At 46.7% G+C, this 20598-nt stretch overlaps 1 protein-coding gene across 10 annotated transcripts in view; it reads right to left on the bottom strand.

Annotated features, from left to right (window-relative positions):
• Positions 1 to 19713, bottom strand: part of Carmil1 (capping protein regulator and myosin 1 linker 1) — a 270478-nt gene extending 250765 nt beyond the window's left edge. For 4 of the 10 annotated variants that reach the window (XM_085831215.1, XM_021180627.3, XM_085831213.1 and 1 more), the window contains exons 1-2: positions 19202 to 19710; positions 14879 to 14976 (exon numbers count right to left, since the gene is read on the bottom strand). In XM_085831215.1, the coding sequence (XP_085687341.1) occupies positions 14879 to 14976; positions 19202 to 19241 (138 nt within the window). In that variant the 5' untranslated portion in view covers positions 19242 to 19710. Of the gene's footprint in view, positions 1 to 14878; positions 14977 to 19201 lie in introns of all 10 variants that reach the window. The other 6 variants (XM_085831217.1, XM_021180629.3, XM_085831210.1 and 3 more) reach the window with 5 other exon arrangements.
• Positions 19714 to 20598: the final 885 nt, after the last annotated feature.

Raw genomic sequence — 20598 nt, 5'->3', positions numbered from 1 at the left:
AAACAGGTTTGAAGCTCTGCACTCTGTAGACTGTGATTGTCAGGCTTATGTCTTTTACTGGAGCTGGCCTCCCTAACGAAGCTAACAACGTTGCAAACTTTAGCAGGCATCTGAATTACCTGAATAACTGCTTGTTAAAGCAGAATGCTAGCCAGGCATCGTGGCATATATCCCCTAAGCACTTGGAAGGCTGAGGCAGGAGGATCATGAGTTTCAGGCCAGTATTGCTTTTCAAAACTATACAACTAGTTTAAGGCCAGTTAGGGCTACACTGTAAGTCACTGTCCCAAAAACCCAGGATGTGGGCAGGCACAAGCATATCTGAGTTCAAGGCCAGACTAATCTACATATCTAGTTCCAAGCAAGGCAGGGCTAAAGTGAGACCAAGACTGAAAAAAAACAAACAAAACACAGTCTTAATCCTTTTTTTTTTAAGATTTATTTATTTTATATATATGGGTACACTGTAGCTGTCTTCAGACACCAGAAGAGAGCATGGCTCCTCCTACAAATGGTTGTGAGCCACCATGTGCTTGCTGGGAATTGAACTCAGGAGCTCTGGAAGAACAAATAGTCAGTGCTCTTAAACCACTAAGCCATCTCTCCAGCCCCCAGTCTTAATCTTAATCTGTAGCATAATCTTAACTGAAATCTGAGAAGAAGGAAGCATTGGGAAGGAGGCACCAGGCCGCTGCTGCTGCTGGAAAATCAAGCCCTTCAATGCAGACCGCTGCCAGAGACTGAATATTTAACAATGTTACCAAGTAACTTGAAAGGGAAAGAAAGTTTGTGCCTGTCCCATAATATCTTCCTTGCAGGGCAAAAAAGGAGATGAAAATGATAGAAGATGTGTACAATGCTGTCTTCAGAAACAGACTTCTCAATAATGTACTTGAGTCTTTTGTTTAAAAAGAAAAGATTTCTCAGCCAGGCATCGTGTTACACACATGTAATCCCAACATTTGGGAGGCAAGACAAAAAAACAAACAAACAAAACAAAACAAAAAACAGAATTATACACATCATACTACCAACACTTAGGAGGCTGAGCCAAGACGTAAAGGTCATCCTCAGCTACAAATCGAGTTTGAGGCCAGCATGAGCTGTATGAGAAGCTGCCTCAGAACAGGTAACAAAGCGTTTTCAAAAGCAACACGCTTGGGCCTAGGGAGAGATGACTCAGCAGGTGGATGGGCTTGCTACCAAGCATTCAGGCCTGAATTCAAATCCCCAGCACCTACATCCATAAAAAGCTAAGCATGGTCACACACACCTGTAACCACCCCCTTGGGGGTCGGGGAGCAGGGCAGAGACTGGAGGATTGGCACGGCAGGCTACCTGCCAGCCCTGCACTGCTGAGCTCAGTGAGGAGACCCTACATGAAGGAAGTAAGGGAGAGCATGATAGAGCATGATAGAGCATGATAGAGCATGATATAGAGCAGGACACCCAATCTCCTCCTCCTCAACTGCACACATAGGTGTACACACCTGTACACATGTGTGCACATACACCACACCCACTTAAGCAATAACAATAAAACATTTTCCCTATTGAAAGGAGCAGGCTGAAAAATCACCCAGACCATTTCCAGAGCCAGTTGATCCTGGTTTAAAATAGCACTGTGCAGACTGAGTGGCAGCAAATACCTTGCAGACAGCCAGGGGGGATGCGAGGGATGAGCGTGTCCTTCTGAACTACTTGTATAAAATACACCTGAGTCCTCTGCATCAGTGACTGCACAGATTCTCACGACAGAAGCATTCTGCCTGACTCAAAACAAACGTTCCTACAACGGCTGGTGGCCTACTATGCCCTAGATACATGGTATTTTATATGTAGTGTGTCTTTTAATTTTCAAAAAGAATGGCAAATTGGGTTCTGTGGTTACAGTCATTTTACAGATGGAAAGTAAGTCTAGAAGACCATCAGAAAACTCAGATATTTGCATTACAACTCATAATAGTAGCAAAATTACAGTTATGAAGTAGCAACAAAAATAGTTTTATGATTGGGGGTCACCACAACATGAGGAACTGTATTAAAGGGTCACAGCGTTAGGAAGGTTGGGAACCACTCACCTACAGCATCACTTGCCCGGGTTAAGTGGGAGCAAATGAGAGTTTGGGAATTTCACCCTAAACTGACCAATCCAAAACCACAGAGGAAGGGAGCCACAGGAGGAATGAAGGGGTAGACTGAAGACACAGACACAGAAGCAACAGTCTCTTGTCTGAAGGCTAATCACAGCTGTAGCATCTTAGAGCCACCCATGAAGACTGGAGCGACTTCCAGAGAGCACAGCTGGACCAAGAAGAAGCTGTGTGAAGCCTCTGCGCACACCCAGAACTACCGCCCAGCCCAGCAGGCAACCTGTATGTATCAGACAGAACAGGCGCCTCTTTTATTCAGTCTCTGTGTTGAGAACACACTCCACAGTGGAGGGCTGAGGAACCCATGCAGGATAGGTGTTGGTAGCCTCACCTCTTCCCCTTAGACAGATTGCTAACCAGTAAAGCTAGGCAAGGAAAACTAAGCCAGCCCCCTACAGGCAACCCTCAAACATGTACTGGAGCTTGGGATATGTACAAGCCTGTTATATACAGGATGCAGAGTCTGAGGCAAGAGGACCTCAAGCTTCAGGCCAGCCTGGGCTACATAGTGAGTTCAAGCATGGTGAGCACAGACTATCCATTGAGATCTTGTCTCAAAATAAAATACAAACAGACAAGCATTTGAAGGTCAACACATGGCCTACTGTGAGGTTAAGGATCAACACCCAGTAACCGCCAGAAAGCTACAGGAAAAGCAGGAAGAGGAAAACTGAACGGCACGATTCTGACGGCTCTGGACACAGACACCATAGACATGATAAAATAGAGGGGCACAGACTATTTTAACACCAAGCTTTTTTCTTTTTTGTTCTTTAAGAGAGACAAGCTGTTGAAAGGGAGTCACTCCCAGAGGTTCGGTTAATTCATGAACACTGGCCCCAGAGGAAGTAAAAGTTCTGATAAGAAAAAGGGTTCAAGAGCTGGCAGTGGCAATCCAGTGACAAGACGCTGTGCCGTGAGGACCGTGGGTCTCACTGAGAGTGCCTGCTCTCTCATACCTACCACACAGCTCCTAGACCTGCAGAGTGGATTCCAGGAAGCCAGGCAGCCTCCTCTGGGATTGGAAGAAAAAGGATGCCAGGCTCAACTGTCCAAGACTCGGTCAAACAAACCGGGCTCTCTCCATTCCACAGTTCTGATGCAAGATAAAATCTTCCATAAGAAGAACTACATAACTGACTCAGGGCCGATGAATTCAGGAGAACGGAGTGTTCTCTGGCAATAGATTCATGGCTTCTCTTGTGTGAGACACATTGGTTGCTGACCCAACCACATCATATAAATTAGATAACCCCCTTTTAATGTATATTCATTATACCAGTTCTATTCCTCTAGAAGACTAACTAATATACTCTGGGAATAGAATGAGTTCTGTGTGCTTGTGTTTTGGGTAATACTAGGGTAGATACCAAGGCCTCTCACATGATAGGCAGCACCCTACCACCGAGGCACACTACCAGCCAGCCCCTCACTGAGTGATTCTAGACATGTGCTCTATCTCTGGATGACATCCCAGCCCCTACCTACCAGTCTTGGATGAAAAGCTATTGCTACACATTGCCACACACAGCGATGATCCTAAAGGGGAGCCAGACTGGACCATGACATTTTCAGTGAGGAAAAGTGAAAGCTCATGGTCACAAGGCCTATCTCCTTGAAAGGCAAGGTGACAGAGAGAAAGGTCAGAAGGTGGGGAGGATAAGTGAGGCTGGTACAGGACAGGTCAGCTCTCAGAGACTGTCATCATGCCGGTGAACTGTGAGGAGAAGGCATTGCTGCTTTTCTGCTCCATACACGGTTATACTTAACACTTTGATCTAACCCAGCCTGCATGAGCTCACAGCACTAATAAACTCTATCTTAGGAAGGCACCCTGTACCTTATCATGCACAATCCACTCTCTCTCATTTATTGGAGCATTCACAGACCCGAGGCAAGAAAGCTTCATGATGAGAGCAAAGGTCTGTGTCATAGAATGCAACCTCTCACTCCTCGACAGCGTCCAGCCTGAGGAGCAAGCTACAGCACTCAAGACAGTGATACCCAAGAGCTGTGACTGTAAACACACCTGTAGGCATGAAGATCACCCCCATAGCATCCTCCATCCCTAATAATTTATGGAAGAAAATTACTAAATCCAATGAAGTCTGCCCCCAGGAGCTAGGGTCCAAGGAGCAAAGAGATCAATTGTAGTAAGTAACCAAAAAAAAAAAAAAAAAAAAAACAACTTGGTGAGGCAGAATTCTTCTGTATTGAGATTTTCTACATAATACTCAGGTAGAAAGTCATCCTTCAAATGTCTGCCCCCATAGCAATTCTCTTCCAGAAACTTCTCCAAGATAAATGAGGCTGTGTGCACTTATAAGGCCAGATATTGGAGACAACTGGAAAATCTACCTATAGGAACATGGCTACATTATAATACAGTCCTACAGGGACCAACACAGGACCACACAGAAATTCAAACTCATTCAGAAAAGAGTAAAGCCACAAAGCTAAAGGCAAGGTGAAATTTGGGAGACCACAAAATAGTACTGAGATTCCTTTTTTGTTTTTTAATATCATAGATTATCAAAGTGTTGTGGTACATGTCTACAATCCCGCCACTGGGGAGGCTGAGGCAGGAGGATTGCAATTTCAAGACAAGTCTAGGGTACATAGTAAATTCTATTATATCTCAGGCTATAGAATAAGACTCCCATCTCAAAACTTAACTTTTAAAAATTTAAGCAAAGGCCAGGGTTTTCTTTGACAGTAGCATTCTTGATAGCATGTACGAGGCCTGAATTGCTTCCATGGAAAAGAAATTGTTGTCTAAATCTTGTCCCTTCTACACAAATCCACAAATTTACTAATTTTATTTTCTTTTAAACTGTGACTTCCTGGAAGAGGAAATGATTGAGTGTGTGTGTGTGTGTGTGTGTGTGTGTGTGTGTGTGTGTGTAATTGTGAGCACATGCATGTGTGCCATCCACCTAGTTTTTGAGACAAAAATCTCTTATCCTGGAACTCACCAGACAGGCTATGCGAGCTGGCCAATAAGCCCCAAGGAATCTTAGCCTCTTGCCCAGCGCTGGGATTACAAAAGCCTGCTTTTTCTCTTTACCTGGGCTCTAGGGACCCAACTCAAAACCTCATGTTTCCAAGCCCAGCACTTCACTGACTGAGCTATCTCTCCAGCTTGGTTTGGGTTTTGCTTTGTTTGTTTTCTGTTGTTTTTTTTATTTGTTTGTAGTTTGCTTTGTCTCACTATGAAGCCTTAGCTGACTTTAAACTGTTACTTAGACTAGCCTCAAGCTCAGAGACCCACCTCTACCTCCAGAGTACTGAGATTAAAGGCCATGTACCTGTCCCACCTTGGTTTTGTCAGCGTCTACACTGCACTCCATTTTGCTGCTACAATTCAGAGTCCACATTTGTTGGCTCATAGGTGTAAACCCCATGTAAATTCTCAAGTTCTACTAACAGACAAAAGCATTTTAGAAGGAGGGCCTTTGATTTAAACCTGGGGTACGAAAGAGATTGTCTCCAAGAAATTAATTTTTAAAAATCTAAGGGCTAGCTACATAGCAACATAGGTCAGTTGATAGAATGCTTACAGGTAGATTTTACAAAGCCCTGGGTTCTCTCTCCAGCATCATGTAAACACAAGGGAGTAGAATATGACCGTAACCACTATAACCCCAGCCCTGGGGAGGCAAAGCAGTTCAAAATCATCTTCAGCTACTCAGTGAGCTCCAGGCTAGCCTGGACCACAGAAGACTGTCTCAAAAACTTAAATAAAGTCCTGGGCTTGGTTCCTACCTGGAATCCCTGCACTTCAAAGGCTGGGACAGAAGATTGTACCCAATCTGGATTACATTGAGTTCCAATCCAGTCTTGGAGAGAGTCAGTGTCTCTCTCTCTCTGTCTCTTTGTCTCTCTGTGTGTATGTGTGTGTGTGTGTGTGTGTGTCAAAAAAAAGAGAAAGAAAGAGAAAAGAAAAGAAGAAAAGAAAGAAAAGAACAAAACATTGTTTCAGTTTCCAATTTACTTGAACAGTAGATGTAAACAGTGTTTTCAAGAAATGGAAACTGGAGGTAAACTCTCATAATGTCTCCTTGTTTCCCCTGTAACTAACTAGAAAAGGGAATTCTCCCATTCATTCCATATTTTGGTGAGCTTTCCTGGCCCCTAGCTCAATACAATGCCCCTTTCATACCCCTCAGCTCCTCGCTCCTCAGTTGCCCTCCTCCCAGCCACGTTATGCCAGTTCCCAGGGAGGCCGAATCCCAGAAGCTGGAAAAACAGTATCTAATGTAACAATGAAAAGTTACACCAAGCTGGGTATGTGTCCAGCAGCTTCCTTGCCCAAGGTCATTTGACTCTTGCAGGCGGTGCTAACTACAACAGAAACTGGGCCACTTGCAGACCCGGGTAGAATGTGAATGAGGCTCAGGTACCAGCTCACCCACGGGCAGAACTGCATCCTGGGACAGTATGACCGCCCCCACCCCTACCCAGAGAGGAAAGGCAGCCACCAGGTGGGCACTGACCACAATTTTGGGTTCAGGGAAATTCTGAAGCACTCAAACACGACTTCTTTTTCTTTTGAATTTCCCAGAACTTGTGCCAGGATCTTTGGCAACAAGGACATGCCTCCGACACCCACCCCTGAGGATCAGTTCAATGTGGCTGCTGTTTTCGAAAGCTCGGCTTTCTAGAGCTGTGTAACTTCACCCAGGCACTTTGAAAATCACCTGTGTGCTGAATTGTAAGCGACCCTGAAAAGCTGAGACTCCCTGTGGCATACAAAGGGAGCTGTTCAAATTACAGGATAACTGTCCCACAGCCTTGCAGTGGATCTAACTGAACCCAAGGCCATGGCACTCCCAACAGCTCTCCTCAAAAGCCACTGCAGTCTATGGACGTTAGAAGCAAATTCCACTCAACTATCAAGTAGATATTTGAACAGCAGGACTAAAATGTCAATACCCACAGTCAAATCCTCAAATGTGTTCAACACCCACCTCTGCCTCCATCCTGCTTGCCCAGAGAGGCCCCAGAGATCAAAAGATGGCTATCCCAAACACTGTCAAGGCAGCTGGACTCTCTCTCCAAATCAGCCAAACATGGCCTTGGAGTGTGACTCAGTAGGAGAACATTTATTTGCCCAGGATGCTCAAGGATATTGGCGGGAGGCAGAGAAACAGCAGTACAACTTCACTGTTCTGCCTCAAGACTTGCAAAACATACTCACTGCTTTATGAGTCCCGTGGGAAATTATGTGATTTGTTGTTGTTGTTGTTGTTGTTGTTGCTGCTGTTGTTTTAATGTGTGGTAACTGCTGGCAACCTGACATCACTGAACAGCACAGAGGCAATACTCATGGAAGACTGAGTGTAGCCCAGGTACTGCTATACCAAGTTAGGAGCTGAGGGATAGGACGCCAGGCAGCCACAAAAACCACATGGCCAGGTGCAGATCAGCGCCTTCCATACTGGATTGTATCACAGACTTAACAATACAGAGCATGTTAAGTCAGCAGGGGCTTGCAAAATGTATCAGATATTCCATTTTTGAGGAAAAAAGTTAAACAGGTAGGAGTTTGTATTTTGAGTCAATGACAACATTGCTACCTAAATATTTCAGGGAGACAGGTCATCCTAAATAACACTCTCAAGCCCAGTCATAGTGCTGTACCCCTTAAATCCTAGCACCCAAAAATGAAAGGCAGTCAGATCTGTGAGATGGAGGTTAGCCTGATCGACATAGCAAGTTCCAGGACAGCCATGGCTACATCATGAGACTCTGACTCAAAAAAACAAACAAACAAACAAACAAACCAAACCATCATGCTTTTCAAGATTTAAGAGAGGCAGGAGAATCATCAAAACAGAGACAAATCAAGGCTACATAGTGAGACCTTGTCACACACCCATAAGTAATTTAACTTAAATGAATGAATAAATAAAATAAACAAACAAACAACAACTTAGACTTAATCTAAGGAACCTGGTAAAGATATTCAAAAAGGCAAGGTATTATGGTTCACAACAATGGTAGCACTCAGGTGCTGAGGCATGGGTTCCTAAGCCCATGGCTGCAGTGTGTGTGTGTGTATGTGGAGAGAGAGAGAGAGACAGACAGAGAGAGAGAGAGAGAGAGAGAGAGAGAGAGAGAGAGAGAGATCCTACTCCACAATGTGTAAGAGGAAAGAAGGAAGGAAGGGAAAGACAGAAGAAAAAGATGCTAAGAAGATACATAACTGCCAAGCCAAGTAAAATATATTCAAGGACTCCAGGTTAACTTGTTTAAATTAAAAACATGATTTTTAAGAGTTCAAGACAGGCCTAGCAGTCCATACATGTACATAAAAAACCTCAGCACTGAGATGAAGCAGAGGGATCAGGGTCTAAGGTCATTCTTGACAATACAGCAAGTTCAAGACTAGCCTGAACTGGATGAGACTCTATGTTAAAAAAGAGAGAGGGGTGGGAGGAGAGAACGAAGAAAGAGCGGGAAGGTAGGAAAGGGAGTCTTGCTCCATATCCACCTCTCTCACAACATGTATGGAAGAACAACAGCTTCAAGGAGACCTTCTAGCCTGAATCCCAAAATCAAACAGGAAACAGTCAAGTTGAGACCTGGATTGGACCTTCCTCCTGCTCTGAGCCACCATCCTGGAGAGTGGCATGGCGCACTCCTTCCCTAGAGAACCTTGCTCCCTCCTCAGCGTGGTTTGGAGGTTTTATTTATTTGCTTGACTTTGGTTCATTTGTTTGTTTTCATTTCAATCATCGGTCTGTTAGGGAAAAAAAAAATCCAGACCATACCAACCGCTGCCAACAAGCTAGAGAAACTGGATGGTTCACATGTAGCAAGTAGGATTACAGAATGGCATGGCCACTCTGGGAAAGCTTGCCAGGTTCTACATGAACATGCAAACCAGAAACTAGGATCCTCAGCCTGTATCACAAGAAATATAGGCAAACTGTTGACACAAAAACTGTTGGCGGATAGCTACATCCTTTTCATTCCAAATAGCCCAAAACTGGAAATAACCCAGGAGCCCATTCACTGTGAACAAGTAAACTCACATTGCCATGTAACAGTCCCAAATAAACTATGCAACCCACGTTGCCCTGGAACAGCACAAAAGGCTAAGGCTGATACAGAAACATGATGTAAGCTGCCTCAAGAAAAACCAACCTCAGATGGCTCATGGTGCATTATTCCTGTAAAGTTCTCTTCAAGCCTCGTTCTATCCTGAGACTGAACTTAAACTCTAGACAACAGCCCTTCATGAGCCTAAGGGATTACAGACCTGAGCTATGATGCCCAACATCCTTGAAATGACAGTACCATGGAAAGATTAAAGGCCTTAGCACTGAGAAGCAGGAGAAGCACTTAACAGCAGTTCAAGGCCAGCCCCTCCACTCTACAACAAGTTTGAAGACAGCCTGTGCTACCATGAGGGATACCTGTGGAAAGATATTTGTAGTTCATACAGTCAGTCAATAGCAGAATCTCAGTTGTGATATTATAGCATCTTGCAAGCTGGTCACAGAAGGTAAAGGGACCACTGAACGGTTTGCTTTAAGTATATAAATCAAGAATTCTCTAGAAGTGAATATTCAGTTAGCAAATGACTGAAAAAGAGTCTAAGACACACAGAGTCACTTACTAAAAATAACTCATAAAAACCAAAGAGGTCTCTGCAAAAGAAGGACTGGCTCTCCACCATGGCCACAGAGACCACATTTCCACTAGAACCCAGGGACTGAAGGACTGTCCTCTAGAAGAGCACTCAGAAGGAAAGTTCAACTATTGTAGTCTTTAAATCTCCAAAGCCCTGGCCTGTACTACCCCAGTTTGTAACACTGGGTTCTCTGACCAAGTCTGAAGCCTTAGTCTACTTTATTCTTTAAAATGCACAGAAGTATACTCATCCCTCCGGGGCTGAAGAGGTGGCTTAGCATTGAACAGCACGGACTGTTCTTCTTAAGGATCCAAGTTCAGTTCCCAGCACCCACATGGCTGTTCCTAATAGTCTCTACCTCCAGTTCTTGGGGATCTGATGTCCTCTTCTAACCTTTTTAGGTACCAGTCATACATACATCTATGCAGGGGAAACACTCATGCATATTAAAAGATAGGAATAATAAAAATAATTTAAAAATAAAATTTCAGAAAGGATATTAATGTCCCTGGAAGTCCAAAGTTGAGACTGACTTATTATTAACACCCTGACTGCCAAATTTATAAAAGCACAGAATGGCTTTAATTCTAAGACACCATAGTCAGTTGCTTTCTAACGATGCCATTCATACGGTGCCACCAGCTCTTGGCCTTACAGACAAATCTCTGCCCCTCAGTGGAAGCATCAGGTACTAGGATTTAAGATTAACACCTTTTGGTCAGTGACAAAAGAGAAGGCAAGGACCCTTGGTTAGTGGAGCATCATGATAAAGTATTAGGTTTCTCAGGATGCCAGCCAGTTTGTAAATACATGTGCATAATCCCCAAAGCCAAGCATATGAATCGCTAATGGTTACAGCACCGAGCTTCATTCAAGAAAGCAATTGACTAACATTGTTCTAAAGTTGCTAAGCCTTTTGTACCTCCCACCGCTGGAGAGAACCAAGCGAGGCTCATCAAGAGCAAGTGGTTAAAAAAAAAAAAAAAAAACCAGGGTGAAAGGAGACCTGTCTGACCAGTCCTGATTTTCCAGATAAGAGAGAGCTGCAAGGAATTTACCACCAGACAGAGAGGTTTCTCTGAGCTCACTATGGCTTCCAGGCACTTCAGAACAGGTTCCCTTCTGTCCAGACTGGTCTCCACTCTTCTCCAGGTGCTTTCCTCTCGTCTAGTTGACCACCCCTCTTTCTGAGATGTTCACCTCTTTCTGAGATGTTCCTCCCTCCCCAGCCTATGCACTCTCTATGGGAGCTCCTGCAGAGCACATGTCAAAGCCACAGTCTGCCTACAATTCCCATAGTTACTATAGGTGTTTCCTCCTGTACCTGACTGGCAGCTGAGATCCTACAGAGAGACTACACACAACTTTTCAGACCATGTACTAAGCTGGATCAACCAAAGTCAGACATACTGGTTCTTATAAATTCCCAGTTTCTCCTGCCAGTGAAATTAGCCGCCCCCAAACAAAGCTAGTTTCCTGTTCTTTCAAGCACAAGCAAAGTCATTTAGATCCCTGCTCAATCATGATCTCACTGGATGACCCAAAGCAAATCATGTCAGTCTCTCCAAATCTCAATATTCACATCTAATTGTGAAAAACAGGCATACAAAAAGTACCCCTACTTTACAGGGTTGTGGCGGGAATGGGAGGTAATGCTCGAAGCGCACACAGAGCCTAACACCTGCTCAGTATTCCAAAACATGGGCCACTCTGCTCATGAAAAGAAAGATGAAGACAAACATCTACCCAAAGATAAAGCAGAAGCAGGACACTTTCAGTCAGCTATGGTCCCTCATACCTATAATCTCAGGACTCAGAAGACTGAGGCAGGAGGATTTCTGAAAGTTAAGAACAGCCTGAGCTATGGAGACCCTGTAGAAAAGGTAAGGAAAAGGAAAAGGAAAAGGAAAAGGAAAAGGAAAAGGAAAAGGAAAAGGAAAAGGAAAAGGAAAGGAAGAAGAGGAGGGGAGGGGAGGGGGGAGGGGAGGGGAGGGGAGGGGAGGGGAGGGGAGGGGAGGGGAGGGGAGGGGAGGGGAGGGGAGGGGAGGGGAGGGGAGGGGAGGGGAGGGGAGGGGAGGGGAGGGGAGAGGAGGGGAGGGGAGGGGAGGGGAGGGGAGAGGGGAGGGGAGGGGAGGGGGGAGGGGAGGGGAGGGGAGGGGGGAGGGGAGGGGAGGGGAGGGGAGGGGAGGGGGGAGGGGAGGGGAGGGGAGGGGAGGGGAGGGGAGGGGAGGGGAGGGGAGGGGAGGGGAGGGGAGGGGAGGGGAGGGGAGGGGAGGGGAGGGGAGGGGAGGGGAGGGGAGGGGAGGGGAGGGGAGGGGAGGGGAGGGGAGGGGAGGGGAGGGGAGAGGAGAGGAGAGGAGAGGAGAGGAGAGGAGAGGAGAGGAGAGGAGAGGAGAGGAGAGGAGAGGAGAGGAGAGGAGAGGAGAGGAGAGGAATAAGCATATGGGGCTGGGAGATAGCTTAATGGGTAGTACTCGCTTTACAAACATGAGGACCTAAGTTCAAATTCCCAACATTCATATAAAAAGCCAGGCATAGCTGTAACCCCACTGACGGAAGGCAGAGACAGAGGAATCCCAGGAGCTAGCTGACCAACCAGCCTAGCAGAAAAGGAGAGTTTCCGGTTCAGGCAACAAGGTAGAGAGCAACAAAGGAAGACATCCAATGTCTTCCTTCCACCTTCCTCATGCCCCCCCACACACACACACACATGCATACACTACACATGCTCAAAGAATTACACATGGAACTCATTAATAACCTGTTTCCATAGGTTGTAATTAGCTCAATCTCTCTAGGCTGAAAACTCCAAAAACCAAAATGTGGAAGTTATTTTCTGGGTCATCTTGCTCAAAGTTAAAGCCAATCAAAGAAACCCAGAGCTTAAGTAAATAACAGCTGAAAGCCCAGGCCAAGCTTCTGGAAATCACGAAGATCTCAGAATTGGGGAGGTAAATAATTCAATTCAAATCCTTCTGTAAGGTGATTCGAAGTCTCATGAACTCCAGGAGAGTCAAACTCTCTCAAATGAAGGACTCACATCACTAACTGGTACCATGGTACCAAATGCCATTCTTCAGGTCATTGGAGCAAACTTAATGCTCATAGTATATTCTACAGAAACAAAACTTCATATGGAAATTAGGGGTACAGCTCAGTGCTAAAGCATTTGTCCAGCATGGGCCAAGCCCGGAGTCAAAGACCCCAGGCTTTCTGCAGCTCAGTGTAGATGGGTTAGATTCCTAACATAGGAAGAAATGGAGGGAGGGAATCAAAAAACCATATAAAAGGACCACATAACAGCAACAGAGCTTCTCTCTGTTCTATTCCTAAAAGGTAACTCAAAAACAGCTGAACACTCTTAAGAAAAACACATTTTAAGGGATCTGACTATTTAAAGCAGAGTAAAATAGGACAGCCTCATCAATCATTTTTGCTATTAATAACCCAAACCGGTGGGTCTATAACAGCACATTTCAGAGCAGGGCAAAGGTCACCCGGGCTTCCCCATCCTGGTGCTGCCACCATGTAACTAGTGTTACAGAGAACTAGCAGCTGTCTGTCAACAGCACAATCCTAGTAACCACACGAGACAATCACATGTCCTGAGTCAATGACCTCCTAAGATTACTAAAAGAGGTATTATCAGAAAACCACTATGTTTTGGCAGCCAATTCCACTGAAGAAATGGGATATTGGAAATATTTTCTTTCAACATCATCTGCTCCAGATTTGTTCTAAAATACTTGAAGAAAAAAAAAAAAAACTTTAGAAAGGGGATACATAAATTAGCAATATTGGCAAAACACTAAAATTATTAGAGCTAAATGACAAACTCACAGGATTCTATAAAATACTCTGCTCTACTTGTGCCTATTTGCAATTTCCCATGGCAAAATGATGTTAGAAAATGTCCTTCCACACTGGGTGTGACAGCGAATGCCTATGATCCAAGTACACAAAGGCTTGAGGTATGGGATTCCTACAAAGTAGAAGCTAGCCAGGGTACAGTAGTGAGGTTTTCACAAAAAAAAAAAAAAAAAAAAAAGAAAAGAAAGAAAAGAAAAGAAAAGAAATCCTTCATGGGGGGTGGGGGAGGTATTTTTTTCCTTTCCTTTTTTGAAGATTTACTTTATTTTATGTATCTGAGTGTTTTCTGTGCATGTGTATATGCACACCACATACATTGTCTTCTGTCTGCAGAAGCCAGAGAGGGCATTAGAGTCCCCTGGATGTGCAGTTACGGGTGGTTCTGATCTACCACGTGGGTGCCCAGGTTTTCCGCAAGAGCTGCAAGCACTCTTAACTACCCAGCCATCTCTCCAGTTCCTGTTTTCTTTCTCTTTTTTGAGCTACTGTTTCACATGGTGGCCTAGACTGGGCTAGACCTCACTATGTAACCCAGAATGGCTACAAACTCAAGACAATCCTCCTGTCTCAGCTTCCCAAGTGCTGGGATCATAGATGTGAGTCATAACACCCAGCTTCTCACCTGCACTTAAAATTAGACCTGTTATACTCTCGACCAAAAAATAAATAAAAAGTGATGAAATACCACAAATCGCTTTGCGCCTCTTGGTTCTAGTCAGACGCTGGTGGCCCCTAAAGACCTGTGCTAAGAAGGTCCAAATCCTCACCTCCTGATAACTCCCTCTGACAAACGGCAGGGATGGAACAGCAAGCCCAAGTGCAGCACAAAGACAACAGCACTTAGAAACTAGTGATTCCTCTAGAACGAGGCTCTCCAGGGAAGGCAACAGGTGCACTGCTCTCACTCTCAAATCATTAGCCCCCAGATGACTTAATACGTGCAACACCTGAGAACACTTTGTCACCCCAATGAGACAAGACTGTCTTACAATCCTCCAGAAGACTGTGTAAACAAAGTCACACACATGGCCCTGATGAATGTTTCAACTTTCAACAAGGAAAGAATCCAGTGAATCTCAGAAATCGGTCCTCAGACATTCGAAGAAAAGAGCAAGCACCAGAAGGAGGCTGCATGAAGTACTGGTGGAGAGGGGAGAAGGGAGAAGAGACTTGAGCTCACGAACAACTCCAAAAGGGTAACCGGGCCACTCACCAGCACTTTGTTCTCCACTCTGTCGCCCTTCACTTCCAACTTCACTTTCTTCTTCACTGAGATTTTGATCTTCCTGCCAATAACATCCTTGATGCTTTCTGAAGGAAAGAAAGGATTTCATTAGCAAGAAAAAGGGGCACTAGGGTAGAGGAGGCATTTGGAGGGCTGCGTCTAGCAGGTTTTTGGTATTGATCCTTTCTTTCTGCTTGATTAACAAGTCTGATAGTTGTCAGCTGTTAAGAGGTTTTTGTTTTGAGACAGAGTCTGGGAACCAAATTCAAGGCCTCTGGACTGCTGAGCCATCTCTCCAGTTCTGGATATTACAGTGTTGACAGCAGAGGGCTGTGGTGCAGCTCAGTGGTCTAACACATGCATATGATGATGAAGGTACTGAGGTCAATCCCCCGGATTCCCGCCCCCCTTGGGCTTGATGGTCCCTGCCTATAGTCCCAACTCCCTGATAGGATGAGGCAGACAAACCGCTTCAGTCTAGTAATCCAACACAAGCCTGTGTGAGAAAACAAGATGTCGTCTCAAACAGTATTTTCCTATTTATTTACGTACTTATTTATTTATCTATTTTTGAGAAATCTCAACATTTGTTTGTCGTTGGGATGAACGTGGAGGCTTCCGGGAGATAGAAATGTCCCGTCAAGTAACCAAACTGACACTGAGACCACCCCAAACGGTTTGGTCAGAAAAGAGCTCTCCCCAAATCATCAAAACACAATAGCACATGGATGCCACGGTCATGGAGAAAGAGGAATTAGAGAGGAAAGATTTCAAAGTTTGGAAGAAAGAATTATCTTTCTGTGACACTAATGAGCTGCCCAACCTAAACATGTCCCAAATCAACTTCAGTCTCCTCTTCAGTGGCCACTCTGAGAGCTGGATACCTCACTTTTCTCCAACTCTGTGAGTGAATGAGGCATCAAGTTGCCCAAAATCAAACTGCTGCACAGATCAGGAGCATCAAGACCCCTGGCATCTCTCCCTAAGGCTGCCCCTTGCCTTCTTAACATGGTAGGTAGCCTTTGTGAATGGGCAGCTTGAGTTTGTCTCTCCAGGTTGAGAGTATTGTCATTTGAGCAAGGGCGTGTAAATCTCACACTCCCCAGCTCCATTTCTCAGTACAAACGCAAGGGTCTGTTTCTCCCTGGATTTATATAAGTCCAGGAGTTTCTATGTATTCTTTTTTCTGGGATGTCTTTGTCCTAGTCTCCTGATAATATCCAGCTTATCTTTCAGATCCCAGCTTCCCTCTTCTAGCTTTTCATATCTCTGTATTCTGTATTATAGCCATCTTGGCTTATTCAGGGACTCGGTAAATATGAGCAGCCCTCCTATCTCCTTGTTGTCTATGGTGGTTTAACATCTAGCAAAAGCCACCAGAGATGCCACTAAATGAATCTTCACACAGCACATCCGCTCACAAACAGAGCAGGGTGTGGGGGTTTGGGACAGAAGAACTTTGAGCTGAAGAGGCCCCCAGGAAACAGACTTCTGGTTTCCACAGTGGGGTCTCCAAGAGAGCCCGCTGAGGTGTAGAATTATTACTCTGTATGATGTAGATGTCTTAGTATATACAGACACTTGGAGAAAAAGTGAGAGAGAGAGAAAGAGAAGGCTGGAAATGAAAGTGCAGCTTGAGGAACAGCAAGCAGGCAGAATGAGGACAGGGTACATGCACGGAGGCTGAGCACTGGGCATTCTCTGTCCAGCTACTATCTCATCAGAACCTAAGGCAGCATGGACTCCTCCACTAGGAGGAAATAGGCCTCTGAAATTGACCTGCTATATCCAAAGGATAAAAGCAGCTTCTGGGTGGTGACAAGTGGCATGTGGCCAGTATTCTTGTCCTCTGCCTTGTATTTCTTTCTTTCTTTTTCTTCATTTGTCTATTTTTTGTTTTGTTTTTATTATTTATTTATTTATTTGTTTATTTATTTATTGTATGTAAGTACACTGTCGCTGTCTTCAGACACTCCAGAAGAGGGAGTCAGATTTCGTAACAGATGGTTGTGAGCCACCATGTGGTTGCTGGGATTTGAACTCCGGACCTTCGGAAGAGCAGTCGGGTGCTCTTACCCACTGAGCCATCTCCCCAGCCCCTTGTCTGTTGTTTTTTGAGACATAGGTCTCTCTATGTAGTCTTGGCTGACCTAGAAGTCAGTATGTAGACCATGCTAGCCTTGAGCTCACAGAGATTCCCCTAGCTTCTGCCTCTGCAGTGCTAAGACTAAAAGCCTGGGCCACTGTAACACACACACACACACACACACCCTCTGTTTTCTGTATTTAAAACTATTCCATAAAAGCCTACGGGCAGCACACACATGTAAACCAGCATTCAGGAGACTGAGGCAGGAGGAAGAGTGAGAATAGCTTAAGGTCAGCCTCATCTAGTGAGTTGGCACCTATCTTGGGCTACAAGAATCCTTGTCTTTAAAACAAAAACAAACAAAAAACAACAACAACAACAAAACCTTTATTAGAAAGATACGTCATACACAGCTTACAAGCCTTAAAGGAGAAGTTTAGGAAAAGGCAGCGAGACCTTTGCAGTCTGTTTTAACTGATTAGCTAAAATGTTTGTGAGCTCCTGGAACCAGCAACATCGGTGAACCCCCCCCCACCACCACCACCAAAGCCTAACCAGACAACACAGAGGCCTAGGAAAATGCTATTAGACAAACCACAGAAGGGCAATGAAGAGAATACACCAAATGGTTAGCTGGAGAAGGGTCCTGCGAGCCACCATCTTTCCAAAATCACCAATATACAATACTGACTCAACACAAAAGTTCCTTTCAAAAGAGGGGTCAAATTCACCTTTTAAACATACTTAAGTTCTGAGAACCGCTGATAAACAGCAGCGTCTTTTTATTTCACTGTTTACACTTTATCTGGAGTCCAAATCACCTGAACTTCAGGTCCCAGAACAATGCTACAAGATTTTCTAGAAATCTGCCACCCTTGGAGGCATCTTTGGAGACTCCAGCGTTAGTTTCGTGTTCAGGCAGGGTGTTGGAAACACCCAGAACTGGATGGGCCACTCGCTAATGTCTCAGAAAGAGTCTCGAAATTGAGGAGAAGGCCTGGAACAAAGTAGGGGGTGTGCACAAATACCTTACTTCGTGTGTGTGTGTGTGTGTGTGTGTGTGTGTGTGTGTGTTGTTTTCAATTCAACAAAGGCAGAGTTCCATACAAAAGGGGCAACAACTTCTTCCCGCCAAGTTTTACCTGCAGAGTGAGCAGCTCTGCGAGGGGGCACACCATGCCCTCTCAAGTATCAATGCTGGGCGGGCAGCAGAGGGGCAAATTCCAGACTATGGTGAATCGGAGAGAACTTTCCCTCCTTGTCAGCGCCCAGGGAATCCAGGGAACATCAAGTGTGTGCCCAGTATTCCTCAGGGAATACCAGTCACTGGAGCTCAAAGTACGTCCATAAAGTCATGTTCACCTTAGTGCAAGTCAACGCACTCCACAGGAGCACAAGCGCTGCTTTCCAGCGCTCCTAGCCCATTTGTCTTCTGCCATTTAACCTTTCCAGATAAAGCTAAGCTCCAGGACTTAAATTCCAAGCAATGCTCTCTCCGCCCTCTGCTCCAAAAGAAGACACCCCCTCCCCCAATAAGGGCCTCAAGCAAACCAATCACCTGGCACAGGGTACCACACACGTGTTCCCAAAGAGACTGGAAGGTGGTCGGCAGGTTAATCATTATTAAAATGAGGCTTTTATCATTAACCCTCCATTTCCTGGACTGAGAAGGCATCAGCCGGGTAACCCTCTAGTTTCCCACTCAATCCTCAAAGCCACGCCTTGTCAGGCTGGGTCCGGACGCTGGACGGGCGCCTCCATCCCTGAGGCCGTCAGTAAGAGGGGCAGCCCCAAACGGGAATTTCCTGGAGGGTGCCTGACATGAGCCCGAGGGAACCTACAGTGCTGTCGCCAGGCATCCTCCTTGCTAGGCTTTCCCAGACTTTCCAGAGTTTGGGACCACGGAGTTGGCCACTGGAAGGGACGCCCCTCCAGCTCCATCTTCCGCCAACCTGACTCACCTGGTGGGGCAGAGGAGGGAGATCTGCGTGGAGTCCCCCAGGGCTCCAGATTCCTCCCCACTCCTTCTCTCTCTGCACCCAGTTCCTGCGGCCATTGGGCCAGCAAACTTCTAGCCCCCCCCCCCCCCCCAACACGGCGACCCTGCCCCACGCCACTTGCGCAAGAGAGCGCGGAGACTGCGGGAGGACGGAGATGGGAAGGGAGGCGGAAAGGAGGTGTGCGCAGAGAAGATGGCCAGTCGGCCCCCGCTCCAAGCTTACCCATTAACTCCCGGGGGACATCGGAGCTCTCGTCGGTCATGGTTGCCCCACTGGGCGGGGGGAGATCCCGGGTCCCACTCTCTGACTCTCGGCCCCGCGCCCTTCTTCAGACCCTTTAATGTTTGCGCGAGGAAGAGGCAGCTTGCAAGGAAAGAGTGGGCCGGCCGGAGCAGCGGGGCGTTGATCCAAGGTTGCCGCGCGCCCGCAGTACCAAAAAAAAAAAAAAAAAAAAAATCCTAAGAGTTGAAAATCCGAGCTGGGTCTGCGGCCGCCGCTACATGCCTCCCTCTCGGCTCGCAGCTCCAGGGGCCGAACGCAAGGCGGCTGCAGCACTGGCTTCTTCCCGGGCGGGCGCCGCGCAGCCCGGCCTCTGCGCCGCACCTTGGGCGTAGGTGAAGCGGAAGGCGAGGGTTGGGCGGCCCGGCTGGTCTCGGCCTCCTGCGGGCTGGGCTGGGCAGGGGCGGGCCGGCTCTGCTCTCCTCCTTCCCCTTCTCCCGCTCCTCCTCCTCTCCTTCACCCTCTCCTGCTCCTCCTCCTGGTCCCCCTGCGTCTCCTCCCCGCCTCGCGAGAGCGGCCTCCGCACGGGTCCCCGGCCGGCCTCCGGGCCTGGGCGCACGGTGCCCGGCGCGGGGCACAGCCCGGGGACCGACGCGGTGCTTGGCTGCGGTGGCTGCTGCCTTGACTGCTGCGGCGGCGCCGGGCTCGGCGCCCCTCCTCGCAGCCTCGCTCCGGTGCAGCAGACGCTTGCGTCTGGAGAGGGATAGACCGAGCAGTTGAGAGAGCCCGAGAGCCATCTGCTGGCTGCCAGCGTGGAGGGCCCGGGCTGCGCGAGGGTTTAACCCCCAAATCCGGGCAGGCCAATGGACCCTGAGGCTCAGAGCTGCAGAGCCCCCAGCGCGGAAGCTAAGGCTTTCTGAGATCCTTTCGTGCACTTCTGGATCTCGGGCCCCGCTGAGCCTTGTGTCTTCGCACCCTCGTTGTTAATTCCCCATCTATGTTGATTAAGAGCTACATGCAATCAATAGACAACCGTAAGATGACAAGAAAGGGGCCCCTTTGGAAAATGCCTTTTAATGGCGACCCTGTCTCCTTAAGCTTGGGGCAAATCGGAGGACCAGACGTGGTTGCCAAAAGCTGGAATATTCCTGCTGCTAAATCTGATTCAATCTTACCCAACCCATCCACCTTCCCAGAGGAAAGACTCAGATCTGGAGTACTTATGTGCACTTCCATCACCCAAAGAGAATGTCCCTGACTGACCAATCAGGTTCCCGCTTTAAAGGGCTGAAAAGAGGGAGAGGGGAAAAGAAGGGGAATCACTGGCCTCTGGCAGCTTAAGTTCTGTTATTGTAGTTGTATTGGTTGGTTGGTGGATGGATGGGTGGGTGGGTTAGTTT

This window comes from Mus caroli, unplaced genomic scaffold (assembly GCF_978045245.1).
Source record: "Mus caroli unplaced genomic scaffold, Mus_caroli_1 scaffold_15, whole genome shotgun sequence".
Taxonomy (NCBI): domain Eukaryota; kingdom Metazoa; phylum Chordata; class Mammalia; order Rodentia; family Muridae; genus Mus; species Mus caroli.
Note: the sequence above shows the minus strand (reverse complement) of the source record. Positions and strands in the feature narration are given on the sequence as shown.